We start from the raw sequence: 25,000 nt of genomic DNA on the forward strand, positions 1-25,000 counted from the left end.
AACATGGAGCTTGATGAAGAGTTACCGAATAGCTGGGTAACTACAGCAGAGCTAGTAAGAGAGATGGCTAGAAAGGTGCTTGGTGTGACATCTGGAAAGAGGAAGGAGGACAAGGAGACCTGGTGGTGGAATGAGGAAGTACAGGAGAGTATACAGAGAAAGAGGTTGGTGAAGAAGTGGGATTGTCAGAGAGATGAAGAAAGGAGACAGGAGTATAAAGAGATGAGGTGCATGGCAAAGAGAGAGGTGGCAAAGGCTAAGGATAAGGCATATGAAGAGTTGTACGAAAGGTTGGACACTAAGGAGGGAGAAAAGGTCCTATACAGATTGGCTAGACAGAGGGACCGAGCTAGGAAAGATGTGCAGCAGGTAAAGGTGATAAAGGATAATGAGAGAAACATACTCACAAGTGAGGAGAGTGTGTTGATGAGATGGAAAGAGTACTTTGAGGGGCTGATGAATGAAGAGAATGAGAGGGAGAGAAGGTTGGATGATGTGCGGATAGTGAATCATGAAATGCAGTGGATTAGCAAGGAGGAAGGAAGGATAGCTATGAAGAGGATGAAGAATGGAAAGGCTGTTGGTCCAGATGACATACCTGTGGAAGCATGGAGGTATTTAGGTGAAATGACAGTGGAGTTTTTAACTAGATTGTGTAAGGACATCTTGCAAAGTGAGAGGATGTGCAGAGCTGTAGTAACTACAGAGGGATTAAATTGATCAGTCACAGCATGAAGTTATGGGAAAGAGTAGTGGAAGCTAGGTTAAGAAGGAAGGTGATGATTAGTGATCAGCAGTATGATTTAATGCCAGGAAAGAGCACTACAGGTGCGATGTTTGCTCTGAGAGTGTTGATGGAGAAGTACAGAGAAGGTCAGAAGGAGTTGCATTGTGTCTTTGTGGACTTAGAGAAAGCATATGACAGGGTGCCTAGAGAGGAGTTGTAGTATTGTATGAGGATGTCGGGAGTGTCAGAGAAGTATGTAAGAGTGGTACAGGATATGTACGAGGATAGTGTGACAGCGGTGAGATCTGCGGTGGGAGTGACGGATGCGTTTAAGGTGGAGGTGGGATTACATCAAGGATCAGCTCTGAGACCTTTCTTATTTGCAATGGTGATGGACAGGTTGACAGACGAGATCAGACAGGAGTCCCCATGGACTATGATGTTTGCAGATGACATTGTGATCTGTAGTGAGAGTAGGGAACAGGTGTAGGAGACCCTGGAGAGGTGGAGATATGCTCTAGAGAGAAGAAGAATGAAGGTCAACAGGACTAAGACAGAATATATGTGTGTGAATGAGTGGGAGGCTAGAGGAATGATGAGGATGCAGGGAGTAGAGGTGGCGAAGGTGGATGAGTTTAAAGACTTGGGATCAACAGTTCAGAGTAATGATGAGTGTGGAAGAGAGGTGAAGAAGAAAGTACATGGAGTGGGTGGAGAAGAGTGTCAGGAGTGATTTGTGACAGACGAGTACCAGTAAGAGTGAAAGGGAAGGTCTACAAGATGGTAGTGAGATCAGCTATGTTATATGGGTTGGAGACAGTGGCACTGACAAAAAGGCAGGAGTCAGAGCTGGACATGGCAGAGTATGAGATGTTAAGATTTGCACTGGATGTGATGAGGGTGGACAGGATTAGGAATAAGTATATTAAAGGGTCAGCCCAGGTTGGAAGGTTTGGAGACAAAACCAGAGAGGCAAGATTACATTGGTTTGGACATGTGCTGAGGAGGGATGCAGAGTATATTGGGAAAAAGATGCTACGGATGAAGCTGCCAGGTAACAGGAAAAGAGGAAGGCCTAAGATAAAGTTTATGGATGTGGTGAGAGAGGACATGTAGGTGGTTGGTGTGACAGAGCAAGATGCAGAGGACAGGAAGAAATGGAAACAGATGATCCACTGTGGCGACCCCTCGTGGGAGCAGCTGAAAGAAGAAGAAGATGGAGCTTTATGACACAGAAATACCCATTGAATCCAAGCATTCTGCTTGATACATAAGCAGCTATTATAGGCCAACTTGTATTTTGTCCTCTGTTGCTCATCTGGATGTACTATGTGTGTCCCATGCCAGCTTAAATCACTCACTCAGTTTCTGAGTCATTCAGAATGTTGAAGCTTGTTTCGGGCATTCAGAATCACAGCATATAGAAATACTTCTTCATATTAGCTTTCCCCAGTTATTCAGCACATGCTCAGTCTTGAAATAATTTCCACTATTATTTAATTTTAATGTCAGATGATGCTTCCCTTCTTAGCTTTATTGATTTCTTTGGAATAATTTAAAGTTTTCTTCATGCCTCCCCATCCTTCCTTTCCAAAAGATTTCACATGTAAGACACCCATTTCCTTTAACCACCTCATATGGTTTCAGAAGCTTGCAATGTGCCATTTTGATGCTCTCTTCAGATAGCCTCTGCCCTGTTTCTACATGTACAAAGATATAAAGATATGGTCTCCAGAACAGCACATCATACTCCTGATAAATCTGGTTAATTTTCATTAACAACGCATTTTCCTCCTCAGCCTTTAGCAAAGTTATGTACAAGGATATTGAAAAGGATTTTCTCCTGTATGGACCCCTCCTATTTCCCATAATTCACCATCCTTTCATCTGAGAAGACGCCATTCATTATAACCCTCTGTGCCTTACTGTCTAGCTGTCTAGCATATCAACACCACTCTAGGCCACATTCCTAGGCCACATCATTTCTTCAGTAACCTGCCGCACAGATCAAAATTTTCTGCTGCAGTCTATATAGAATGCATTCACAGGTGATGTTTGATCTAGTCATATTTGTCAACTGCCCAAGAGGTTCAAATATTTTAGTAATTTTATATTAAAATTTTTGTTTGCATTTTAGATAATTTCAGAATTAAAAAAAATCAAGGACTACTGTTGCAGATAATTTCACTACTCGGTCATATAGACCTATTTTGCAGTACTGTATGTAGAAAACGCCTTCTTAATCTGTTAGGAGTTTCTAAGTGAATAATAGCAATGATTTTAGACTGTCCTATATTCTGGGTCTTTATTTTTTACCACTGTACCACTGTCCAGAACACTTGAGTAACATAGCTTAGAATTATATACTTGATATCTTGACTCCCTGGTTAAATAAATGTTTTATGTTTTTATAATGATACTTCCGATGAATTAAATGAATTGTGGTTTGGGTCATATGACACAGTGGTTTCTAGATGTTCAAGACTATTTTTGCTGAAGTGATTTTAGCAACTGCATTGTAAATAAGGCAACACTGGTATGTCAGCATTTTCCAACCTCTAGCTGAATATGACTCTTGAGATGATGAATTACATCTGCACTTTTAGGAACTAATGCACCATGCCCTTCTTCCACAATTCCCAGAAACAAAGGTGGTTAGTTGCCTTGTGCATCTTCTGATTTTGAAACTTATTCTTGTTCTTTTGCTTTTCAGAAAGATACCCTTCCTCCCTACCGCATTAGCACACATTCTTAATCCTTTCTGTTGTCTACCTTTAATAAATCTACCTTTTTTCTTCCTGAATACAAAGCAGAAATATTAGGTAATCCACCTGCTTCATCATATTTGTCTTCCTCTACAATTTAATGTATCTTTACCATCCCCTATTTGCTCTTTTATTTAGTGAAAAAGTGAGCACCTTCTGATATTCCAAAGTCAATAATTTTGGTCCTCAGAATTACAGACTTGCAACACAGAAAGAGAAATCTACTCCAAGTATGAGATCACAGTACCTCTGGGTATTCCCTTAGCTCCAAGTATGAGATCACAGTACCTCTGAGTATTCCCTTACCTCCAAGTATGAGATCTCAGTACCTCTGAGTATTCCCTTATCTCAAAGTATGAGATTACAGTACCTCTGAGTATTCCCTTAGCTCCAAGTCTGAGATTACAGCACCTCTAAGTATTCCCTTAGCTCCAAGTATGAGATCACAGTACCTCTGAGTATTCCCTTATCTCCAAGTATGAGATCACAGTACCTCTGAGTATTCCCTTAGCTCCAAGTATGAGATCACAGTACCTCTGAGTATTCCCTTATCTCCAAGTATGAGATCACAGTACCTCTGAGTATTCCCTTAGCTCCAAGTCTGAGATTACAGCACCTCTGAGTATTCCCTTAGCTCCAAGTATGAGATCACAGTACCTCTAAGTATTCCCTTATCTCCAAGTATGAGATCACAGTACCTCTGAGTATTCCCTTAGCTCCAAGTATGAGATCACAGTACCTCTGAGTATTCCCTTATCTCCAAGTATGAGATCACAGTACCTCTGAGTATTCCCTTAGCTCCATGTCTGAGATTATAGCACCTCTGAGTATTCCCTTAGCTCCAAGTATGAGATCACAGTACCTCTGAGTATTCCCTTATCTCCAAGTATGAGATCACAGTACCTCTGAGTATTCCCTTATCTCCAAGTATGAGATCACAGTACCTCTGAGTATTCCCTTAGCTCCAAGTCTGAGATTACAGCACCTCTGAGCATTTCTTAGCTCCATGTATGAGATCACAGTACCTCTGAGTATTCCCTTATCTCCAAGTATGAGATCACAGTACCTCTGAGTATTCCCTTAGCTCCAAGTATGAGATCACAGTACCTCTGAGTATTCCCTTATCTCCAAGTATGAGATCACAGTACCTCTGAGTATTCCCTTAGCTCCAAGTCTGAGATTACAGCACCTCTGAGTATTCCCTTAGCTCCAAGTATGAGATCACAGTACCTTTGAGTATTCCCTTATCTCCAAGTATGAGATCACAGTACCTCTGAGTATTCCCTTAGCTCCAAGTATGAGATTATAGTACCTCTGAGTATTCCCTTATTTCCAAGTATGAGATCACAGTACCTCTGAGTATTCCCTTATCTCCAAGTATGAGATCACAGTACCTCTGAGTATTCCCTTATCTCCAAGTATGAGATCACAGTACCTCTGAGTATTCCCTTAGCTCCAAGTCTGAGATTACAGCACCTCTGAGTATTCCCTTATCTCCAAGTATGAGATCACAGTACCTCTGAGTATTCCCTTAGCTCCAAGTATGAGGTTATAGTACCTCTGAGTATTCCCTTAGCTCCAGGGTATAAAGACTATTGAGAGTGCATATACATAGTTAAGACTGCTAGGGGTGCAGCCCATCCCTTGTTATGGAATGCAAGACATGAAGACCCCCCGATAAAAATACATAAATGGGCAATTTATTTTGTTTTTGAAACTCACCTTTAATTTTATAATTTTGTACATTAAAACACTGCCTCACTCACTTTTGAAAGGGAGAAGATAAAACGTGTTATCCCTCCCTTTTTTAATAAACTGGGTGTCTTTTCCTTAGTTTGAGCCTCTGCTTTTCTTATTTTTTCCAGATTCATTCTTCCTCCACTGGCATTTATATCTGCTTTCTGTTTTTCCTTAATCTCTAATGTCACCTCATTAGAGCGGCTCCATTTTTCATCATTCTTTTGTATTTGAATACTTGACAAAAAAATGTCTCCATTGAAAGAGACTTTTTTTGTCAAGCTCTGTCATTGTTCACTACGGTCATAAGTATGAAGGTTGGTACTAGCTGAGCAATGGGGAAGTACATCACTATGCATTTGTTAAATATATCAATATTTTATAGTTTTTTGTCTTTGTCAACTTATAAAATACTAACTATAATCCAGATTGAAGTGAAATGTAACTCTCACCTGTAACTCCTTAATCTTTTTCTGCAGCTGAGAACCAAGGGCTTGTTCATCTTCTATTTTGCTAAGTAACTGACTGATTTCAAATTCCTTCCTATTAAGAAAATATATATTGAGCAACAATATGGTAATTATTTATACAATATACTACTATAAAGCATACAATGATAAGAAAAATCTTACTTCTTCAGTCTTTCCTCCTGTTGTTGTCTTTCATTTTCTAAATCCATTATTGTTTCTTGGGCCAACTTAAGATCACCTTCAAGCTTTCTCTTTGACCTTTCTAGGTCCATACGGACCTTCTTTTCTTGTTCCAAAGACCCTTCAAGCTGCATTACAAATAAGTACATTTAGTGACTCTGAAAACCTAACCAAAGACATTTGCAAAATATAAGCACATGCATGCCATCTCTTACATCATCTACTTGCTGTTCCAGTTTAGCTTTGGCCTTGGTCAGAGCATTGACTTTGTCTTCTTCTGCTTGCAGATCATCCAAAGCTTGCTGATGTGCTTCCTGAAGGGCTTTCTTCTCCTTGGTTAATTTCACAATATTGTCTTCAATAACAGTCATTTCTTCAGTGAGGTTTTTAACCTATGAACAGAAAAATATACTTATTGAGAAAGAGAAATTAACAAAAGAGTGAAAATATATCTACAACTTTTGTATATCTTCTGTTCAGATCATGATAAGTTTGCTCTGTATACATGCCCAGTAGATGGATTTCACTGGGATAAAATGTCCCAGACTACAGTTTTTGCAGAATACCATGGTGGAGATACTATCTAGTGTTTCAAACTATTGACGTATTTCTGCTGTGCTCAGCAAACCGCAGTGGTTCCTGGTTTGCTGTAAGGAGACATTTATGTTAACCTTTATATAAACTATTATTCTTTATGAACAGGGACCAAGTTTATGAGACACTGGCGTACCTCTGCACTTCAGTCTGTTGCTAATACTTGAGTAGCAAGGGGCTGCTAGATACCGCAAGCCAAAAGTCACTGACATGATTTCTCTTCCCATCCATTATTAGACTGATGCTTGACTTAAAATAAATATATATTACTGTATTTGCAATATAAATCCATAAAAGTGAAGCGTCATACTGCTATAGCAGATAACGTTAGGTATGTACCACTTTTTTGCTACTTCGTGTTGCAATGGATAACTGAAAAAAGAAATATGTGTCTGTGAAGCACCAAAGTTCATCAAGTAATAAATCATACAGCAACAGCAAAACATAAAAGTACAAACCGTTATCAAACTATAACTCTGAACTGACACAATGCATAGCCTTCTATGAGAAGTTCTAAACACAGAATACACTGTTTAGCAAAAATGAGTAGAAATGATGGGTGATACATTTACATTTGTAGTATGTGTGTATGTGTGCGTGCGCACGCGTGTGTGTGTGTGTGTGTGTGTGTGTGTGTGTGTGTGTGTGTGTGTGTGTGTGTGTGTGTGTGTGTGTGTGTGTGTGTGTGTGCGGGTGTGCGTGTGTGTGTGTGTGTGTGTGTGTGTGTGTGGTAGGAACACTTAAGAGGTGCACTGTAAAGTAAAATGAAAAGTACACAATTTATTTTAAAATTGAAGTCAGTGAAATATTTGCAAAATATAATAATCAGAATAAAATATTTTATTTAAGTTTTCACTGTGTCAATTGCCATACTGTTAGTATACACAACTTTGATGGGAGAAGATCTGAGGACTCTGCATTCTAATTGGATTTATTAAGGCTGAGTAAGGGATTATTTCCTCTAGATAAAGAGTGCCTCTAGCAGTGTGTCACAGGGCTCAGTCTTATATTCCCTTTTATAAGGGATTTACTTATAACAAGGTAAAATAGGCCACAGTGATGCAGCAGTTAGCATTGTCACCTCACAACAAGAGGTTCTCCCGTTCATTTCTCAGCTGGAGTGCCTACTATGTGGAGTCTGCATGTCCTTCCCATGGTTGTATGACATTTAAAGACAAGCAGGTAGGTGCGTGCATGAATGGGTGTGCTCTCTTTGAAGGTTGGGCATCAGGCTGGCAAATCAGCACCATAAAATTCCACTGCCAATCACTAGCAGACCGCAGTTCTGCTGTGGTGACCCCTAACCAGGAAAAGCTGAAAGACTTTTTTACTTATAACAAGATAAAATGGGCATCAAGTATCTATGGCTATCCGGGTTTGCTGATAATGGCAAATTAGGTGCTGTTACCAATTCTGCCATAATACCCATATTTCCCAATAGGGCCTGCGTCAGACCAGCACCCATTGTGTTAGTCGTGGGCTCATTATAAAGGTCAAAAAGTGCAATATCATTACCTTTAATAAAGCACACATCTCCTTGTCTTATCATTTCACTGGCAGCCCCTCAGACCAGTTTCTATTATTTGAGACCTAGGTTCTTTCATAGACAATACGTTCTCTTTTGACCACCATGTCACAGCTGTTATCAGAAAGTCCTTCTTCTTTGCTTAGCTTATCTGTCAGGTCAAATTATATCATTCTCCCTTTAGGTTCATAGGTTGGTACTAGGCTATCAGCGCTAGGGCCTATACAAGCCTAGCCATAACAATTCCCTGGCTATTTCTTCCCACACTATTTACTTCCCTGGACCCCTGTCTAGCAGGGTGACTGACATGATCCCCGGGGTGAATTTCCTTTCTCCCATCCAATCGTCAAGGTTCCTTTTGAAGAGGACCAAAGAGGCACTCTGCTTGACATGTATGGGCAATCTATTCCAGAGTCTGGGGAGTCTCTGGGTCAGGAACCTATCCCTCCAGCATGTTTTGTTTATTGTGATGACAAGGTTTAGATCCATGGAGTGTGTGGCTCTTAGGGATTGGGATTTCTTTAAGAGTAGCATATCCAACAGCTCTGGGTTTGACATGGCCTTGTATGTTAAGCAAAGATTGCCTCTGAGTAGACGATATGCGACAGAGTATAGCTGGAGTTTTTTAAGGCAGTCAGCATAGGGCATCTGCTTTAGGCCTGTGATTCTTTTAGTGAGGTATTTCTGTGGCCTTTCCAGTTGTTGCAGATGTCTTGAGAGGTACATACCAAACGGGGCATTGTATTCTATAATGGGTCTAATGAGGGATGAGTACAGTGGGACAATGACCTCCTTTTTTCTGGATGAAAAGCCCTTAGTGATGAGGTGTGCCACATAGAAGGATTTCCTGACTGTTGTGGCGATGTGGTTATCGAAGGTGAGACCACTGTCCACCTGTGTCCCTAAGTCTCTTATCAAACTTTCGGTGTTTAGTGTACTGCCACCTATAAGGTAATTCATGGATACATGTTTTTTCCCAGAGGGGATAACTATACATTTCTTGGCATTGAGCTTGAGCCCATGGCTCTGGCACCAAGCATTTGTTTCTGTAAGGCCCTTTTGTAGAGTATCCACATCATTTGGGGATTCAATGATGGCTCCCAGTTTGCAGTCATCTGCAAACTTTGTTATCCATAGTCCCTTAGTGTTGGCCTGTACTTCAGAGAAGTAGATGCCAAACAAGAGCGGTCCCAGGACTGAACCCTGAGGTACTCCACTTGTCACTTGTCTGGAGCTGGATTTGGAGTTGGCTACTTTTACAGTGTGGGTTCTATCAGTAAGCCAGTTAGCAACCCATTGGGTGATGTAGGGATTAATGCCCAGCTTAGTAAGTTTATCTATGATTCCAGAGTGGGGGATGGTGTCAAAGGCCTTGGCAAGGTCTAGATAGGCTGTGTGGACCACCTTACCCTTGTCCATGGCTCTGGAGACTGATTTGAAGAAGTCAATCAAGTTCAGGAGACAAGATTGGCCCTTCACGAACCCAAACTGGGTGGGGTCCAGTGTTTGAAGGTTGCCAATGTCTTTGTTTATAAGTTCCATGATAATACGCTCCATGGCCTTGCAGATAAGGCTTGTCAGACTGATGGGACGGTAGTTTCTGGGATCCAAGCTGGATCCCCCCTTGTGGAGTGGGATAACTGTAGCTGTGCGCCACTCAGTGGGCACGAAACCTGAGGTGAGGCTATGATTAAACATGACACTTAGGTGAGGTGCCAGTTCATATTGTAGTTCATGTAGTACACAGCCTGGGATGTCATCTGGTCCCATGGATGCTGTATTCTTAGCTTTGGAGAGTGTGTTTTTTACCTGTGTGGCCATTATTACTGGAATTTGGCAATCTTCCGGTATTGAGATGGGCCATTTAGGGGGTGAGAGGGGGTTGAAGTTGGCACTGAATCGATCTGCCAGGATATTGGCAATATCCTTGGGATCAGTATATTTAATGCCATTCTGTTTTAGCTCAGAGCAGATCTGAGCATTGCCATTTAGATTCTTGACATAGTTATAGAATGCCTTGTTGTTGTCTTTGGAATCTTTGGCAATTTTATTTTCGTAACTAGCTTTGGAGGATTTTATGAGGGATCTCAGTTTCTTACTGAGGCTGGTAAGGAAGTTTTTTGCATCCTGGGATTTTCCTCTTTTCTGCAACAGTTTCTTCCTTTTGTTGTAAAGTTTGTTTATGGCAGGGGACCACCAGATTGGCTTCTTTTTTTGGATGAGAGCATCTTGGTTCTATTTGGGATGGCACGATTTATGCATGAGTGAATGTGCTCGTACAGTGCCTTAGTGTAGGATTCAGCAGTTGAACTTTCAGCTCCCATCTGCATGGGTGTCATGAAGTTTGTCACTTCTGACTTGAGTAGCATGAAGTTGGCTTTGGAGAAGATTTTTATGGAGGTTTCCTTACTGGGAGGTGGGGGTGGGATGTGGATGTTAAGGGTGATATAGCTTATGGTCAGACGTGACTAACGAGGGGGTGACCATAGGTGTGGAGCATCGATTTCTCATATTGGTAATGACCAGGTCTAGGATATTGGAGCCCCTGGTGGGACTATGGATTAATTGATCCAGGGCATTGGAATTTATGAATTCCAAGAACTGTTGGGCAAAGGTGTTGGTACATGAGTAGCTTTCCCAGTTAATGGCAGGGTAGTTAAAATCACCCAGTATTAGGGTGTTTGGTTCTATCTTAATATTTTCCAGTATGTTTAGAAAGGTGTAGTGAGAATCTTGGGGTATGGTGGGGGATCTGTAGCAAGCTACAATTTGGATTGCAGTCTTACCTAGTGTTAGTTGCACCTGGAGAATTTCAGACGCATTGTGTTGGGCAACTAGCCTGGTGGTGTGAATATCCTTGGTGAATATTGACACTCCTCCACCTTTAGTGTTTTGGTCCTGCTTTGGTGGCCGAAAAGTGTGGTAAGAGTTGTAGTCTGGTATTGCAGGGGTGCTCTCTGGAGCCTTGAACCAGGTCTCAGTTACTGCACAGATATCGATGTTCTCCATTTTTAGGAGTGCCTCGAGAGTGTGCATTTTGAGGTTTAGACTTCTAGCATTGAGTAGCATTACCTTCAGATTTTGCATGCTTGTACCTGTTATGGTGGTGGTTTTGTTCTTTGAACTTTGCCTAAAAAAGGCACTACAGGGGTGGCAAGTACCTTAGCCAGTAACCTGAATCCCAGAGGCGACAGGTGCAGACCATCTCTGGCAAAGCATCGTGGTCTATCAATCATGTCGTCCCAGGCAGACAGATACCGGATCCCCTTTGAATGACACCAGAAGCTTAGCCAATTGTTGAAGTCAATCATTTTATCCTTATATTGTGGTATCATTCTGGGCAAAGGCAGGATGCTACTCAGGGCTAGGGTCATACCTGCCTGGGCCACATGATCCGAGAGCTCTTCCATGTCTCTTTTCATGTAGTCCAGTGAGGCATGTCTCAAGTCATTCACTCCAACATGGACAATGACAGAGTCATATTTGTACTTGTTGTGGAGGGACTTGAGTGCATGCATTATTTGGTAGATCCTGGCACCCGACAGGCAGCTGACTGTTATTTTCTCCTTGTTCAACCTGGTGAGAGGGACATCAGTGTGCTGGACTATAGAGTCACCTATGACTAAAGTGTTAGGTACATTGTCTTGCCTTAGGGGTTGTTGCTGGGTGGCACACAGATGTTTTGAACTATGTGACACTTTGGTTGTGATTGGTGTTTGTTTGCGTTTCAGCTTCAGAGGTCCTTGTTGCTTGGGCAGGTTACAGTTAAGGGCCACTGCATATGTGGATTTAGTGTTGCTATATGTGGGGGATGGTGGTGTGGGTTTAGAAGGGCTATGTGTTGCTTGAGGTGTAGTGTGGGTGTTAACCTTCTCCTCTTGACTGTCTAGCACAATCTTGGGTGGTTCGAGCTTTGCTTCCATTTTGGCTATGTAAGTGCATCTCTCACAGGTTGTAGTGTTGGCTGGTAGGAGGAGAGGGTTGTCTGTGTACATGAGGCAATTGCTGCATTGCCCCAGTATGCCCAGATTCACCAGGTGGACAGGAGAAATCACTGGAAGCTGTCCCTTGGACATGCCTGCTTTGATGCTTTTTTTTTTTTTTTTTGTAAAGTACAGGAGCTGTTTTCCCTTACCTTAGCAAGGTACTTTGCAATTATAGGCTGTTTAGTGCCTACTATTAATTTCTCCTTATTAACAAGGAGAGATGAGTGCTTGTATCAGTTTAAGGCTTCCTAGTGCTTTCCAGCAGGTATTAGAGAAAGTGCTAGTCAAAGGGATGCTTAAAAGTAAGATGAAAAAAAATGCACACTGCAGTGTGCACTAGAGAAGGTAGACGTGAAAGTAGGTAACTTAAGTTTTACCTGTTTAAAAAGTTAAGGTTTAGTGGAGAGTTACTATTTTTAAAACAGCAAGAGGGGTTGAAAGGGGTGGTCACTTTTGTATTCTGGTACTATGGAATACAGTAGGATGGCCAATAAATTTAAATAGTTGAAGGGGAGGGGTTTTTGATTTAGTGATTACTCACACAAGCCACTGAAAGTAGAAAGGAAATGAGATATATGGTCAGATTAACATAAGAGACAGGCAACTAGAAAGACAGTGGTATTTAACAAGACAACTATGACTGGGTGGGACGGTGGGAAAAAAGACTCAGAAGAGAGAGAGAGAGCTGTGGTTTCTTTTGAAGTTTTAATATGCTGTTAAAGCAGAATGCAGGTAAAACACAAGGTAAAGAAACAAACTACAGTATTTAAAATATACACAATACAAAAAATAAAAGCAAACTAACCTTTCCTTCACAGCAAAGTGTAGCAGAGTCTGGATGAGACTTTCTGGAAAAGCTCAGAAATGTTTTACTTTACCCCTTAAATAGAAGGTTTAGTTCCTAGCTCCACCCCTCAGTTAACAAATGATTAACCTTAGGTGACCTCTTCTATCTTATGAATGAGTTCTTAATTGATCAGTTCTAAGTTCGGCCTGACTCAGAAGACAGAGAGAGCTGTGGTCTCTTTTGAAGTTTTAATATGCTGTTAAAGCAGAATGCAGGTAAAACACAAGGTAAAGAAAACAAACTACAGTATTTAAAATATACAAAATGCAAAAAATAAAAGCAAACTAACTTTCCTTCACAGCAAAGTGTAGCAGAGTCTGGATGAGCCTTTCTGGAAAAGCTCAGAAATGTTTTATTTTACCCCTTAAATAGAAGGTTTAGTTCCTAGCGCCACCTCTCAGTTAACAAATGATTAACCTTAGGTAACCTCTTCTATCTTATGAATGAGTTCTTAATTGATCAGTTCTAATTTCTGCCTGACTCAGAAGACAGAGAGAGCTGTGGTCTCTTTTGAAGTTTTAATATGCTGTTAAAGCAGAATGCAGGTAAAACACAAGGTAAAGAAAACAAACTACAATATTTAAAATATACAAAATACAAAAAATAAAAGCAAACTAACTTTCCATCACAGCAAAGTGTATCAGAGTCTGGATGAGCCTTTCTGGTAAAGCTCAGAAATGTTTTATTTTAAATAGAGAGAGAGAGCTGTGGTCTCTTTTGAAGTTTTAATATGCTGTTAAAGCAGAATGCAGGTAAAACACAAGGTTTTGAAAACAAACTACAGTATTTAAAATATACACAATACAAAAAATAAAAGCAAACTAACCTTTCCTTCACAGCAAAGTGTAGCAGAGTCTGGATGAGCCTTTCTGGAAAAGCTCAGAAATGTTTTATTTTACCCCTTAAATAGAAGGTTTAGTTCCTAGCTCCACCCCTCAGTTAACAAATGATTAACCTTAGGTGACCTCTTCTATCTTATGAATGAGTTCTTAATTGATCAGTTCTAAGTTCGGCCTGACTCAGAAGACAGAGAGAGCTGTGGTCTCTTTTGAAGTTTTAATATGCTGTTAAAGCAGAATGCAGGTAAAACACAAGGTAAAGAAAACAAACTACAGTATTTAAAATATACAAAATGCAAAAAATAAAAGCAAACTAACTTTCCTTCACAGCAAAGTGTAGCAGAGTCTGGATGAGCCTTTCTGGAAAAGCTCAGAAATGTTTTATTTTACCCCTTAAATAGAAGGTTTAGATCCTAGCTCCACCCCTCAGTTAACAAATGATTAACCTTAGGTGACCTCTTCTATCTTATGAATGAGTTCTTAATTGATCAGTTCTAATTTCGGCCTGACTCAAAAGACAGAAAGAGCTGTGGTCTCTTTTGAAGTTTTAATATGCTGTTAAAGCAGAATGCAGGTAAAACACAAGGTAAAGAAAACAAACTACAATATTTAAAATATATAAAATACAAAAAATAAAAGCAAACTAACTTTCCATCACAGCAAAGTGTATCAGAGTCTGGATGAGCCTTTCTGGTAAAGCTCAGAAATGTTTTATTTTAAATAGAGAGAGAGAGCTGTGGTCTCTTTTGAAGTTTTAATATGCTGTTAAAGCAGAATGCAGGTAAAACACAAGGTAAAGAAAACAAACTACAGTATTTAAAATATACACAATACAAAAAATAAAAGCAAACTAACCTTTCCTTCACAGCAAAGTGTAGCAGGGTCTGGATGAGCCTTTCTGGAAAAGCAAAATTTAATTTCTTCTTCCCTTCTTAGACTCTTACTGAATAGGGTGCCCCCTTTTGAATACAACAATCTATCTACCTTTTACAATTTAAAAAGTCACAAAGATTTCTAACTAAAACTATCTCTGGTTTAAGCCATTTTAAGCTATTTTCACAGGTTAATTTCCCTTTCCCGTTACTCCATCTTATACAGTCTCATGAGAGGTTATCTTTGCTTAGCATTCACTGCTGTAAAAGACTGTGCTTTTTGGCCTTCTGTACCCTCACAGAACAAATAGTCTAATTCCTAATCCAAAGACTTAAACCTCCACTGTAAGTTCAGCAACATAATCAGCAAAATAGTATTCTTATCTAGTGGAAAATATACACCAACATAAGGGAGTGCTGCACCCCCCCTCCCTTGTGTCACATCCACACTGCTGAGGTCAGAATTAAAAATCAATACAAAAAAATCCAGCTAGACCAGTAACAGGAACTATTCAAAGGCAAACTACATCCTATTAAGTGACAGTTTGTGAAAATTCAAGGCTCCCCCCAACCCTGAGACCACAGCTAACCTCCCTCTGCATCAAGCAAAGTACTTCCCTGACTACCTCGAAAGCCAACATCAGTGAATGGATGGACAACCTCATATTCATGGCTGACATTAGCATCAATGACTTTCTGTCCAGAGGGAACAAGTTAACATTTGTCACTACAAAGATAATGCGTCTATGCTTCTAGATGGTTTTCCAGCCATCAAATTAGTAATTCTATATGAATCTAAAAAGAAGTCCACATCCAAAACTTGTGATAAGTTTGACATATAGTTAAAGTCATTCAATATTTCTGTTTGGTAACATTTAATAATATTTCACCAGTCCTTTTAAGCAAACTGTCATTCACATTTGACTACAAGCTATTGCCAACTTCTAACTGGTCACTACTTTTTCCCAGGGCACAAAATAATTGACTCCATCCATGGCCTACCTTGTTTTCAGTGACATGCTTTTCTTTCTCCACTTTTGCCAGAGTAAGTTCCAGATCATCAATATCTCTCTTTAATTCTAAGCAGTCATCTTCCAGTTTCCTTTTCTTTGCAGTCAGTTCAGCATTGGCTTCCTCTTCATCTTCGAGCCTCTCCAGTGCCTCTTTAACTTTAGCTTCAAGATGTATTTTACTTTTGATGAGCCCCTCACATCTCTCTTCAGCATCAGCAAGACTGTCTGCTTCCTGCAACAGAAGCAAGTTAAAAAGTTGTATAAATTCATTTGTGAAAATACTCAGATTTATGCACAATTTTACTGCAGTATCATTTGCTTACATCTAATACAATTACTTAAAAAGAATAATATAAACAAAACTAGTATTAAACTATTGTATTGCTGTAGTAACTGATCAACTGTCCTGAAGCAATGTGGCAAATAAGTTTGTCTTCAAATATAGTTAAGCATAAAATATACTGTTCTTCATTAATGGCCTTGATGATTATATAAAAGATTCAACAAACTCAACATCAGGTATCAGTTATCGAAAATGTGGTCATTTAGTTTGGCTCTTATTAACCAAACCCCATTTCAGTGACTCAAAGTTCACCAATGCGGATACACACAGAGATGTGTTTCCCCAAATGCTAGTTCCTTCAGGAAGGATTTTTTTCCTGTAATAGTGCTGCCCCTGTACCCACAAACTGAAGTATCCAATTTCCAAGTCACTACTCCTAATATATAAAGTGTGTATCTGTACTAGCAGATCTAGGTGAACTTTTTTCAAATAGGCTATATTATCAATGTGCCTTTCGCTTTGACTCCTAAGAGGCAAACCTTTCAGCTAGCATTAAATACACCGTCTGCACATCACTTATAAATTCCTTCTGTAGAAGTTTCTTCTTTGAAATTGCAACAAATTATAAAACACCAAAAATAACTCACATTGCCAATTATAGTAAATTAAACTCCTTTTGCCTCACAGTAAAATCTGTTTTCCCGTGGTGCTTGCAAATAATACAATGCTTCCTACATTGTGTAGCTAAATATGTAGGAGGTTTGATGCCCAACATGGGTAATTTCTGTGTGTGTAATGCTTGTTGCATCTATCTCCCCTAAAGAGAATACATTTAAATGTGCATACAGCTCATTTATACCAAATTTATTTAGAACAACAACTGCACAGAATGGGGAAAAAGCCGGAGATATCTCGATCTCCATTAGCAACAAATATTCCTCCAGTTTGGTTAAACAGGATGATTCCATGGAACTCATCCACATGCAAGTCACTACAGGTAAGGTCCCTCACCATATCATGACTAACTACAGGTCACAACATATGCATCTAGAGTCTCATGACTCTTATCTAAACTTACTAGAGGTGCTCACCATCCAAGCAAATGCCCTATTCATTGGTGACTTTAACTACCCTCTGTAGACTGGGAAACATACACTGCCTCAAACTTACAGGCAAAATGCTTCCTGGATTTTATTAACACAAACACCCTGGAACAGATACGTATGATCCAACCAGAGGCTCAAACATACTGGAGCTGGTACTTACCAACATAAAATAATACTACACTCCCCCCAATGTCACATCCTCACTAGTGAAGTTGGATCACAGAGCTCGCTCACTTGAAGTAAAAAAAAAGCAATCCAGAAAATCCAGTTAAACCAGTAACAGTTAGGAAATAGTCGAAGGCAAACTACATCCTACTAAGTGACAGTTTGTCAAAATTCAAGGTTCCCCCAACCACGAGGCCACAGCTACCTGTGCAGAATTATTCACAGAGTCACTATACAAACATGTGAATGGCTGCATAGAGGCTGCTGCACTTACCAAAAATAAACCCAAAACAAACACTAAAAATAAACTCCTACTGGTAGAATCCTCACCTAAATAGTGTATATAATAAAAGAAGAACATTCGTGGCCAAATCAGGAAAAGCTATTCCCTTAAAGACAAGTTATCTCTTATACAACTAAACAATAAACTAAAAGGTCTAATAAAGTCCAACAAGGCCAAATATGAGGTCAGGCTAAGGTCAATCAGAAGGCCTTCTTAAACAATGCTGGAACCTTAGGGGTAGCACACAAGAGTGTGCTGAGCTGGTGGTGAACAGTACCACCTACACTGATCAGAATGACACAGCAAATTTATTGGCTGATAAATTCAACTCAAACATCATCCCTCACCCCCCAATGCCACCAGGTGAAATCTCTTCCAGCATACTTCCCCCAGCTATCATCAAAGACCATGTGATGGCAGTACTCGCTAAAGCCAAGAACACCACCTCCATGGATCCTGACAACATTCCTGGTTGCCTCCTGAACAGTCTAAAACATGATCTATCAGGATCACTTGAAGCACTCTTTAACTACAGCCTTGAAACAGCCTACATTCAAAGTGACTGGAGGACTGCAACAGTCATTCCTTTCCACAAAGATAGGTCAGTAACTGACCCAGGGAACTACAGATCTATCACTCTAACAAGCCTAATATGCAAAGCTTTGGAATAAAGTATCAGAGAAATGATAAACAATGCTATTAGCAACCTATAGACACCGGACACATCACTATTTGGCTTTTTAACAGTAGGTCTTACCTACTTAATGTGGTAGACTTCTTTGAGAGGGTTACCAAGGCAATGGATGAGGGTAAAACAGTGCATATTGTGTATCTTGACCCAGCTAAGGTATTTGATACAGTACCCCACTCAGGTATTGTTCACAAGCTCTCTAAGCTAGATGTAAACCTTTACATAACTTGCTGGATTGCTGTCTGGCTCACATGTGGGACTCAAAAAGTTAGAATTCATGAGACCACCTCCACCAAGTAACCAGTCACCAGTGGAGTACTACAGGGATCCAGGCTGGTCCTGCTCCTGTTTTGCAATGGTAAAGGCCTCTGGCACACCAGGTTTGCAGATGACTGTAAATTGGAAGCTATTATAGAGTCCTCAAAAGACACAGATATCTTGCAAGTGGGTTTAACACAGACAAATGACTGGTGCCAAAGCCATGGCCTAAAACACAATGCCAAAAATGCATTATAATGCCCTTTGGGAAACTGTCAACACAAGTTAATTACTCCATCAATAAAACACCCTGAAGAGCTGACCCAGTAGTAAGGGATCTGAGAACATATGTAGACAGCAATCGGGCTTTGACCACCATGTAACTAAGATAATCAGTAAATCATTCTCTGTCACCCAACTTATAAGTAAGAGTATGGCATCCAAGTCCAAGGAAGCTATAGTACCATTCTACTTGACCCTTATCAGACCTAACGTTGAATACAGTGTGACATGTATCTAACCAGACACTTGCACCAGTTGGAATGTCTACAAAGGTTTCTCACAAGGAGGATTCAGGGCATAAATACCCTGCCCTATACTGATTATCTACAGTGGATATAAAAAGTGTACACACTCCTGTTAAAATGCCAGGTTTTTGTGATATAAAAAAAAATGAGATCACAATAAATCATTTCAAAACTTTTCCCACCTTTAATGTGACCTATAACCTGTACAATTCAATTGAAAAACAAACAAATCTGGTAGGTGAATACATATAAAAAATAAAAAAATGTACAATAAGCTGGTTGCATAAGTATGCACACCCTTAAACTAATACTTTGTTAAAGCACCTTTTGATTTAATTATAGCATTCAGTCTTCTTGAGTAGGAGTCTATCAGCATGGCACATCTTGACTTGGCAATATTTACCCACTCTTCCTTGCAAAAGTGCTCCAAATCTGTCAGATTGTGAGGGCATCTCTTGTGCACAGCCCTCTTCAGGTCACCGCACAGATTTTCTATTGGATTTAGGTCTGGAGTCTGGCTGAGCCATTCCAAAACTTTAATTTTCTGCTGGTGAAGCCATCCTTTTGTTGATTTAGATGTATGCTTGGGGTTATTGTCATGTTGAAAGGTGAAATTCCTCTTCATCTTCATCTTTCTAGCAGATGCCTGAAGGTTTTGGGCCAAAAGTGACTTGTATTTGGAACTGGTCATAATTTCCTCCACCTTGACTAAAACCCCAGTTCCAGCTGAAGAAAAGCAGCCCCAAAGTATGATACTGCCACCCCCATGCTTCATCGTGGGGATGGTGTTCTTTTGCTGATGCGAAGTGTTGTTTTTTTGCCAAACTTTTGGATTTTTGGCCAGAAAGTTCAACTTTGGTCTCATCAGACCATAACACATTTTCCCCCATGCTTTTGGGAGACTTGATCTACTGTTTTGCAAATTTTAGCCTGGGCTAGATATTTTTGTTTGGGAGATTGTTGTCACATGTAGTACACAACCAGTACTTGCCACAAATTCCTGCAGTTCCTTCAGTGTAGGTCTCTTGGCAGCCTCCCTGACCAGTTTTCATCTTGTCTTTTCATCAATTTTGGAGGGATAGCCAGTTTTTGGCAACATCACTGTTGTCTCACATATTCTCCACTCTTTGATGACTGTCTTCACTGTGTTTCATGGTATATCCAACACTGTGGAATTTTTTTGTACCCTTCTCCTCACTGATACCTTTCAACAATAAGATCCCTTTGGTGCTTTGTAAGCTCTCTGTGAACCATGGCTTTTGCTGTAACAGGCAACTGAGTAAATGTCAGGAAAATCCTACTAGGACAGCTGAACTTTATTTGAGGTTAATTAGAGTCTCTTTAACTGATGGCAGATGTGTACCCAAGAAGACTGAATGCTGTAATTAAATCAAAAGGTACCTCAACAAAATATTAGTTTAAGGGTGTGCAAACTTATGCAACCAGCTTATTGTACATTTTTTATTTTTTATATTTATTCCCCTAACAGATTTGTTTGTTTTCCAATTTAACTGTACAGGTTATAGGTCACATTAAAGGTGGGAACAGTTTTGAAATGATTTATTGTGGTCTCATTTTTTTTATATCACAAAAACATGGCATTTTAACAGGGGTGTATACACTTTTTATATCCACTGTAAAGGTTCTGTTTCTATATTCAGTCTCCCACTGGCTGCTGAGAGCAGATCTTTGCCTGGCTTACTGGCCTTCCTCAGATCCAGCCCTGATGGATCTGTCACACATGTCCAAAAAAAAAAAAAAAAAACAGCACCAGAAACACTAAGTCAAGGGATCTGAACTTTGCTTGTGACATAAACAGAATGTGCTAGAGACACAGATATGTGTCCCAAAGGACCCCTGCACTGTGGAATAAACAACCCATCCATATAAAACACAGTTCACCCCAGCCCTACTCAAATGAAGCCTTGACAATTGGATGGGAAATTGTAAATGTACCCCTGGTCTGGCCCCCATGTTCCTTATGGACACAGGCCATCAATAAAAAATGTATTATCCCAGATAATACCCCCTCCCTACAAATCCTTAGCGAGCTCCCTACTAACTTGCCTTCTGTGTGACACTTGAGACCCAAATGGTTTGGTGTGCATGGCTAGGCTTGTAGGGGCCCTAGTGCGTGTGAGCCTGGTAGCAACCTATGAACCTATATTCAGAAAAATGTCATGTACCTGGTAACATATTACTGATTCAACTCAATTAATGCTGAGCAGAATGATAAACTGGATGTGCACAGTGCTGTACTGACAGAAATGAAGAATAACCATTGTGTATGGAACTAGGTTTCATTATGGCTGACTTATACTCAGACCTCAAGACATCACCTCAGGCAGAGTTTTCCTTTACAACAGCAATGGGTAAACTTCCAGCTTACATTATAGTAAAACAATTGAAATTAAAGCAGGATAGTGATAAAAGACAGTGTAAATATTTGTTGCAAACTATTTCTTTATTCACTTTTCAACACCCTGATAAAACATTGTTTTTGTCAACATTTAAATCCTTTCAAGTGATGCAGAAAAAATACACTGGAAAAATAATTGCAATTTCATAATTCAATGACAGATGTTTTCTAACAAAAATTAATATAAACATTTTTGTGATTAAAACACAGTTACTTAAAATTAAATTGGATTGGATATTTTTTAAATCTTCAGTGTCCCTTATGTGGTTGCCAAAACTGATGCCAATTTCAAGGTACTTCGATATAAGCAGGGTTTCTTGCATGGACTAATTTCATTTCCCATCATCTTTAAATTACTCTTGCGATTAGTCTGGCCTGTTTGCTTTACAGAAAAAGCACAATGGAAGTAAACCTAACTATGCCATGGTCTTAAGAAATACATTTTACCTATTTATATTTAATAACTGGCCCTCTTCAAAAGGAAACTTGACGACTGGATGGGAGATAGGAAATTTGCCCTGGGGATCATGTCAGTCGCCCTGCTAGACAGGGGTCCAGGGAAGTAAATATTGTGGGAAGAAATAGCCAGGGAATTAATATGGCTAGGTTTGTACAGGCCCTAAGACTGATAGCCTAGTATCAACCTATGAACCTATTAACCTATGTAGATTGGGACCAAAAGAGATGACGTCTGTTGAATTGATACTATGCTGTTTTGTTTTTCCTCGATTTAGCACATAACAAGTGTGAGATTAAATGATTAATTAAATACTTGAGAGCATTTGACCTGTAAATAATAAAAGTAGCATGTCAAAAAATTCCAAATTTCCCTGCTGGTAGAGCCCAAGTGGAAAACCACGTAAGGAGAAAATTTCAAACTCATCCAAAAGATAATGGCAAAATACAGAGTATCCAAATATCTCTAAATAAAATATTTATTATATAATAAAATATATAAAGCACAGCAAAAGTAAAAGTTTTTGGACAGCATGTCCCTCCTCACGCATGAAAATCTGCCCAAAATTCCTTCCATTTAAATACTACAGCAATCAATTTCTTACCCATTTAATTTTGTTCAAATCCATAATTACATCAGCCCTGGCTTATAATGCCTAAGAATACAATGCTTAAAAAATTAGGTGAATACAACTTTCAGTTCTACATCCCGGCAGAAGTAACAAAAAGATAACAAATGTTTTGTTATTTGCAGATGTAACTGAACAGCAAAACTGGTTTCTATGTAAGTTAAGCAGTTTTTCCCAAGCAATACTTGAGATGTAAGGGCTCTGTAAAATTTCACTAGATGTTTACCTTTTTCTTGTCTTGCTGCTGTTGTAAAGCTTGTATTTTACTGCTGAATTCAACTAAAAATAATTCTTGGACAGATTTTGATACCTCAAGAATAACATGAAACCAAATCTTGCATTTTTTGTTTTATTTATTTTCTTATATAAATATATACCTTTTTAGAAAGGGTTGAACGGTTGAGTGCGTGTTCCAAACTGATTTTTTGGGGACTGTTTTGTGAAGGAATTTGAAATAATAAGAATGTGATTATTTGCCCCATGACCTACCAACAACAAATCTGAATCTATTCTACTTCAAATCACAGCATCAGTGGAGACTTATATTTGCGAAGTCAGTATCTCTACAAACTGTGATATTTTGTAGGTGAAATACTGCTGAATGATTAAAGAATTCTCATAGCTACAGCGTGTTGAAGGAACCAGAAGTAGCTATTACTATGACAAAATCTATTGCAGATAATTTAGAAATATCTAGTACTTACCGCTTGAACCTGCAAAACAAGATCATTCTTTTCCTGTAGGAGAACAACCATTTTTTCTTCCAGTTCTTTTCTCTTTGCCTCAGCTTTCGCGAGTTCTTCCTTCATCTTTGCAAATTCCTCTTTCATAGCCTGCACCTCCTTTTCTGCTTCTGCACTCTTTAACAAAGGCTTGATCTTGAAATATAGTTTCATCCAAGGCCATTGTTTTACATTCATGAATGCACGGATGTTATACTGAATAGCAAATATAGCATCTCTATGAATAATAATAAAGACAACTGATAAATCTAGTGAAATCATAGTAAATTGCTTTATAACTCATAGTGGAATAATTATTGTTTTGTTCTTAAAGCAAATGGGGTAGTTAGTAAGATGTAAACAAAGCAGCCCTAGAAAAATCATATAAAAATAGTGAAATTGTATAGATAGCATAATAATTATTTTAATTCTTAAAATGTGTGGACTAATTAGCAGCCAACTCTCTTTTATGAATCCATGTCAAATAGACCTAATCCATGAAAAGACTAAAATAACTTATTTTTCTTTGAATTGCACTGAGTTTTTTTTTTTTCGATGCTATAGTTCTCTCAATTACTGGTGTGTTACATGAGATTCTATGAGAAACAGAGTTACTTTTTCTATTAGTTATTTGGTCTGAAATAACTGGAATGTACCATAAGTTTTCTTTATTTCCTGTGTCTATATCATGTAGACAGTATTAAGAAATGAAGAAAACAAGACATGATAAGAGAGCTCCTTGCTTTATTTTGGAGGCGTAAAGCATGATGAGCGAAATATTCTTCAAGACCACCATGATCAGGATGCAGTACTAGGTACAATATATTAAATGTGAAATATTAAGCAGTTGTGAGTAATATATAACCTGTAGTGTGAAAATAACTTATTTCAATAGTAAGTCTCGTGTTTAGATGAATTTAATTTAAAAAAATAAATTAACTAATTTGCATTACGAGAAGAATGCAAAGCTTTAAAACACACTACATTTTGGTATTGAAGATATTACTGACTAGTCATGTTTTACCTCCTTTCCAACATTTTCTTGAATTCTACTCTCATGATATGTCCTCTAGAAACTGCTTGAATACGGGTTATAAGTCGGGCCAGTTTCTCATCTCGCATCTCTTCCAGAGTGCCCAGGAGGCCAGCTTTGAAGAATACCTGTGTGGAAAATAATCATAGTGTATTCTAAAGATTAGTATATGATAAACATTTAAATGGATGATTTATTTAACAGTTTAAATTAAATCCAAGTAAATATTTTATTTCCTAGCTACAATTTTATTAATAAAAAAAGAATCCAAGTGTATTTCATACAGTTATCACTTCAAAACATCTTAATCATTTAACTAATTCATTCATTTATCACATAATTTATGATGTTTCCAGTATAAATAGTTGTTGTGCTGTAAACATCATCATCAGTTCTTTTTGAACAACACTCTGCTTGTCATGTAACTTACAGTTAAAACCATGGAAAATAATGAGGTACCTTTGTGTGTCCAAATTTGTACTGTGTGTGATCTATATCAATGGAGGCCAGAAGAATCTCGCATGCTTTTTTACTATCAATGAACTGTCCTTCCGGGATAGAACTGGCATTTAGTACTCTGTATCTGTGTTTACAGGAATAAAACATTGTATTATCCTTAGCTAATGACAAATAGGCCATATACACAGAAAGAAAAAATGTGCCACTGAAATATGAATACCTCTGTTTGAAGTCACCATATAAGATCCGGCTAGGGAATCCTTTCCTACAAATTCTGATGCCCTCTAGCACACCATTACATCTCAGCTGATGTAGGACTAGATGGTTATCAATTTCCCCTATTGGAATTGTAGGAAAAATGCAACAAAATTAATTCTATTATAAATGTGAAAAAAATTAAAAAATGTATGCATA

The 25,000-nt window shown here is 38.9% G+C and overlaps 1 protein-coding gene across 1 annotated transcript in view; it reads right to left on the minus strand.

Moving 5' to 3' along the window:
- LOC122789100 (myosin heavy chain, skeletal muscle, adult-like) overlaps positions 1–25,000 on the minus strand; it is a 145,067-nt gene that overhangs the window by 49,847 nt on the left and 70,220 nt on the right. The window contains exons 19-26 of the mRNA XM_044056299.1: positions 24,807–24,924; positions 24,587–24,710; positions 24,119–24,255; positions 23,077–23,332; positions 15,545–15,787; positions 6,095–6,271; positions 5,862–6,007; positions 5,682–5,772 (exon numbers count right to left, since the gene is read on the minus strand). Of these exons, the coding sequence (XP_043912234.1) occupies positions 5,682–5,772; positions 5,862–6,007; positions 6,095–6,271; positions 15,545–15,787; positions 23,077–23,332; positions 24,119–24,255; positions 24,587–24,710; positions 24,807–24,924 (1,292 nt within the window). The remainder of the gene's footprint in view (positions 1–5,681; positions 5,773–5,861; positions 6,008–6,094; positions 6,272–15,544; positions 15,788–23,076; positions 23,333–24,118; positions 24,256–24,586; positions 24,711–24,806; positions 24,925–25,000) is intronic.

This window comes from Protopterus annectens, chromosome 14.part0 (assembly GCF_019279795.1).
Source record: "Protopterus annectens isolate FY-2018-M chromosome 14.part0, PAN1.0, whole genome shotgun sequence".
Lineage (NCBI taxonomy): Eukaryota > Metazoa > Chordata > Ceratodontiformes > Protopteridae > Protopterus > Protopterus annectens.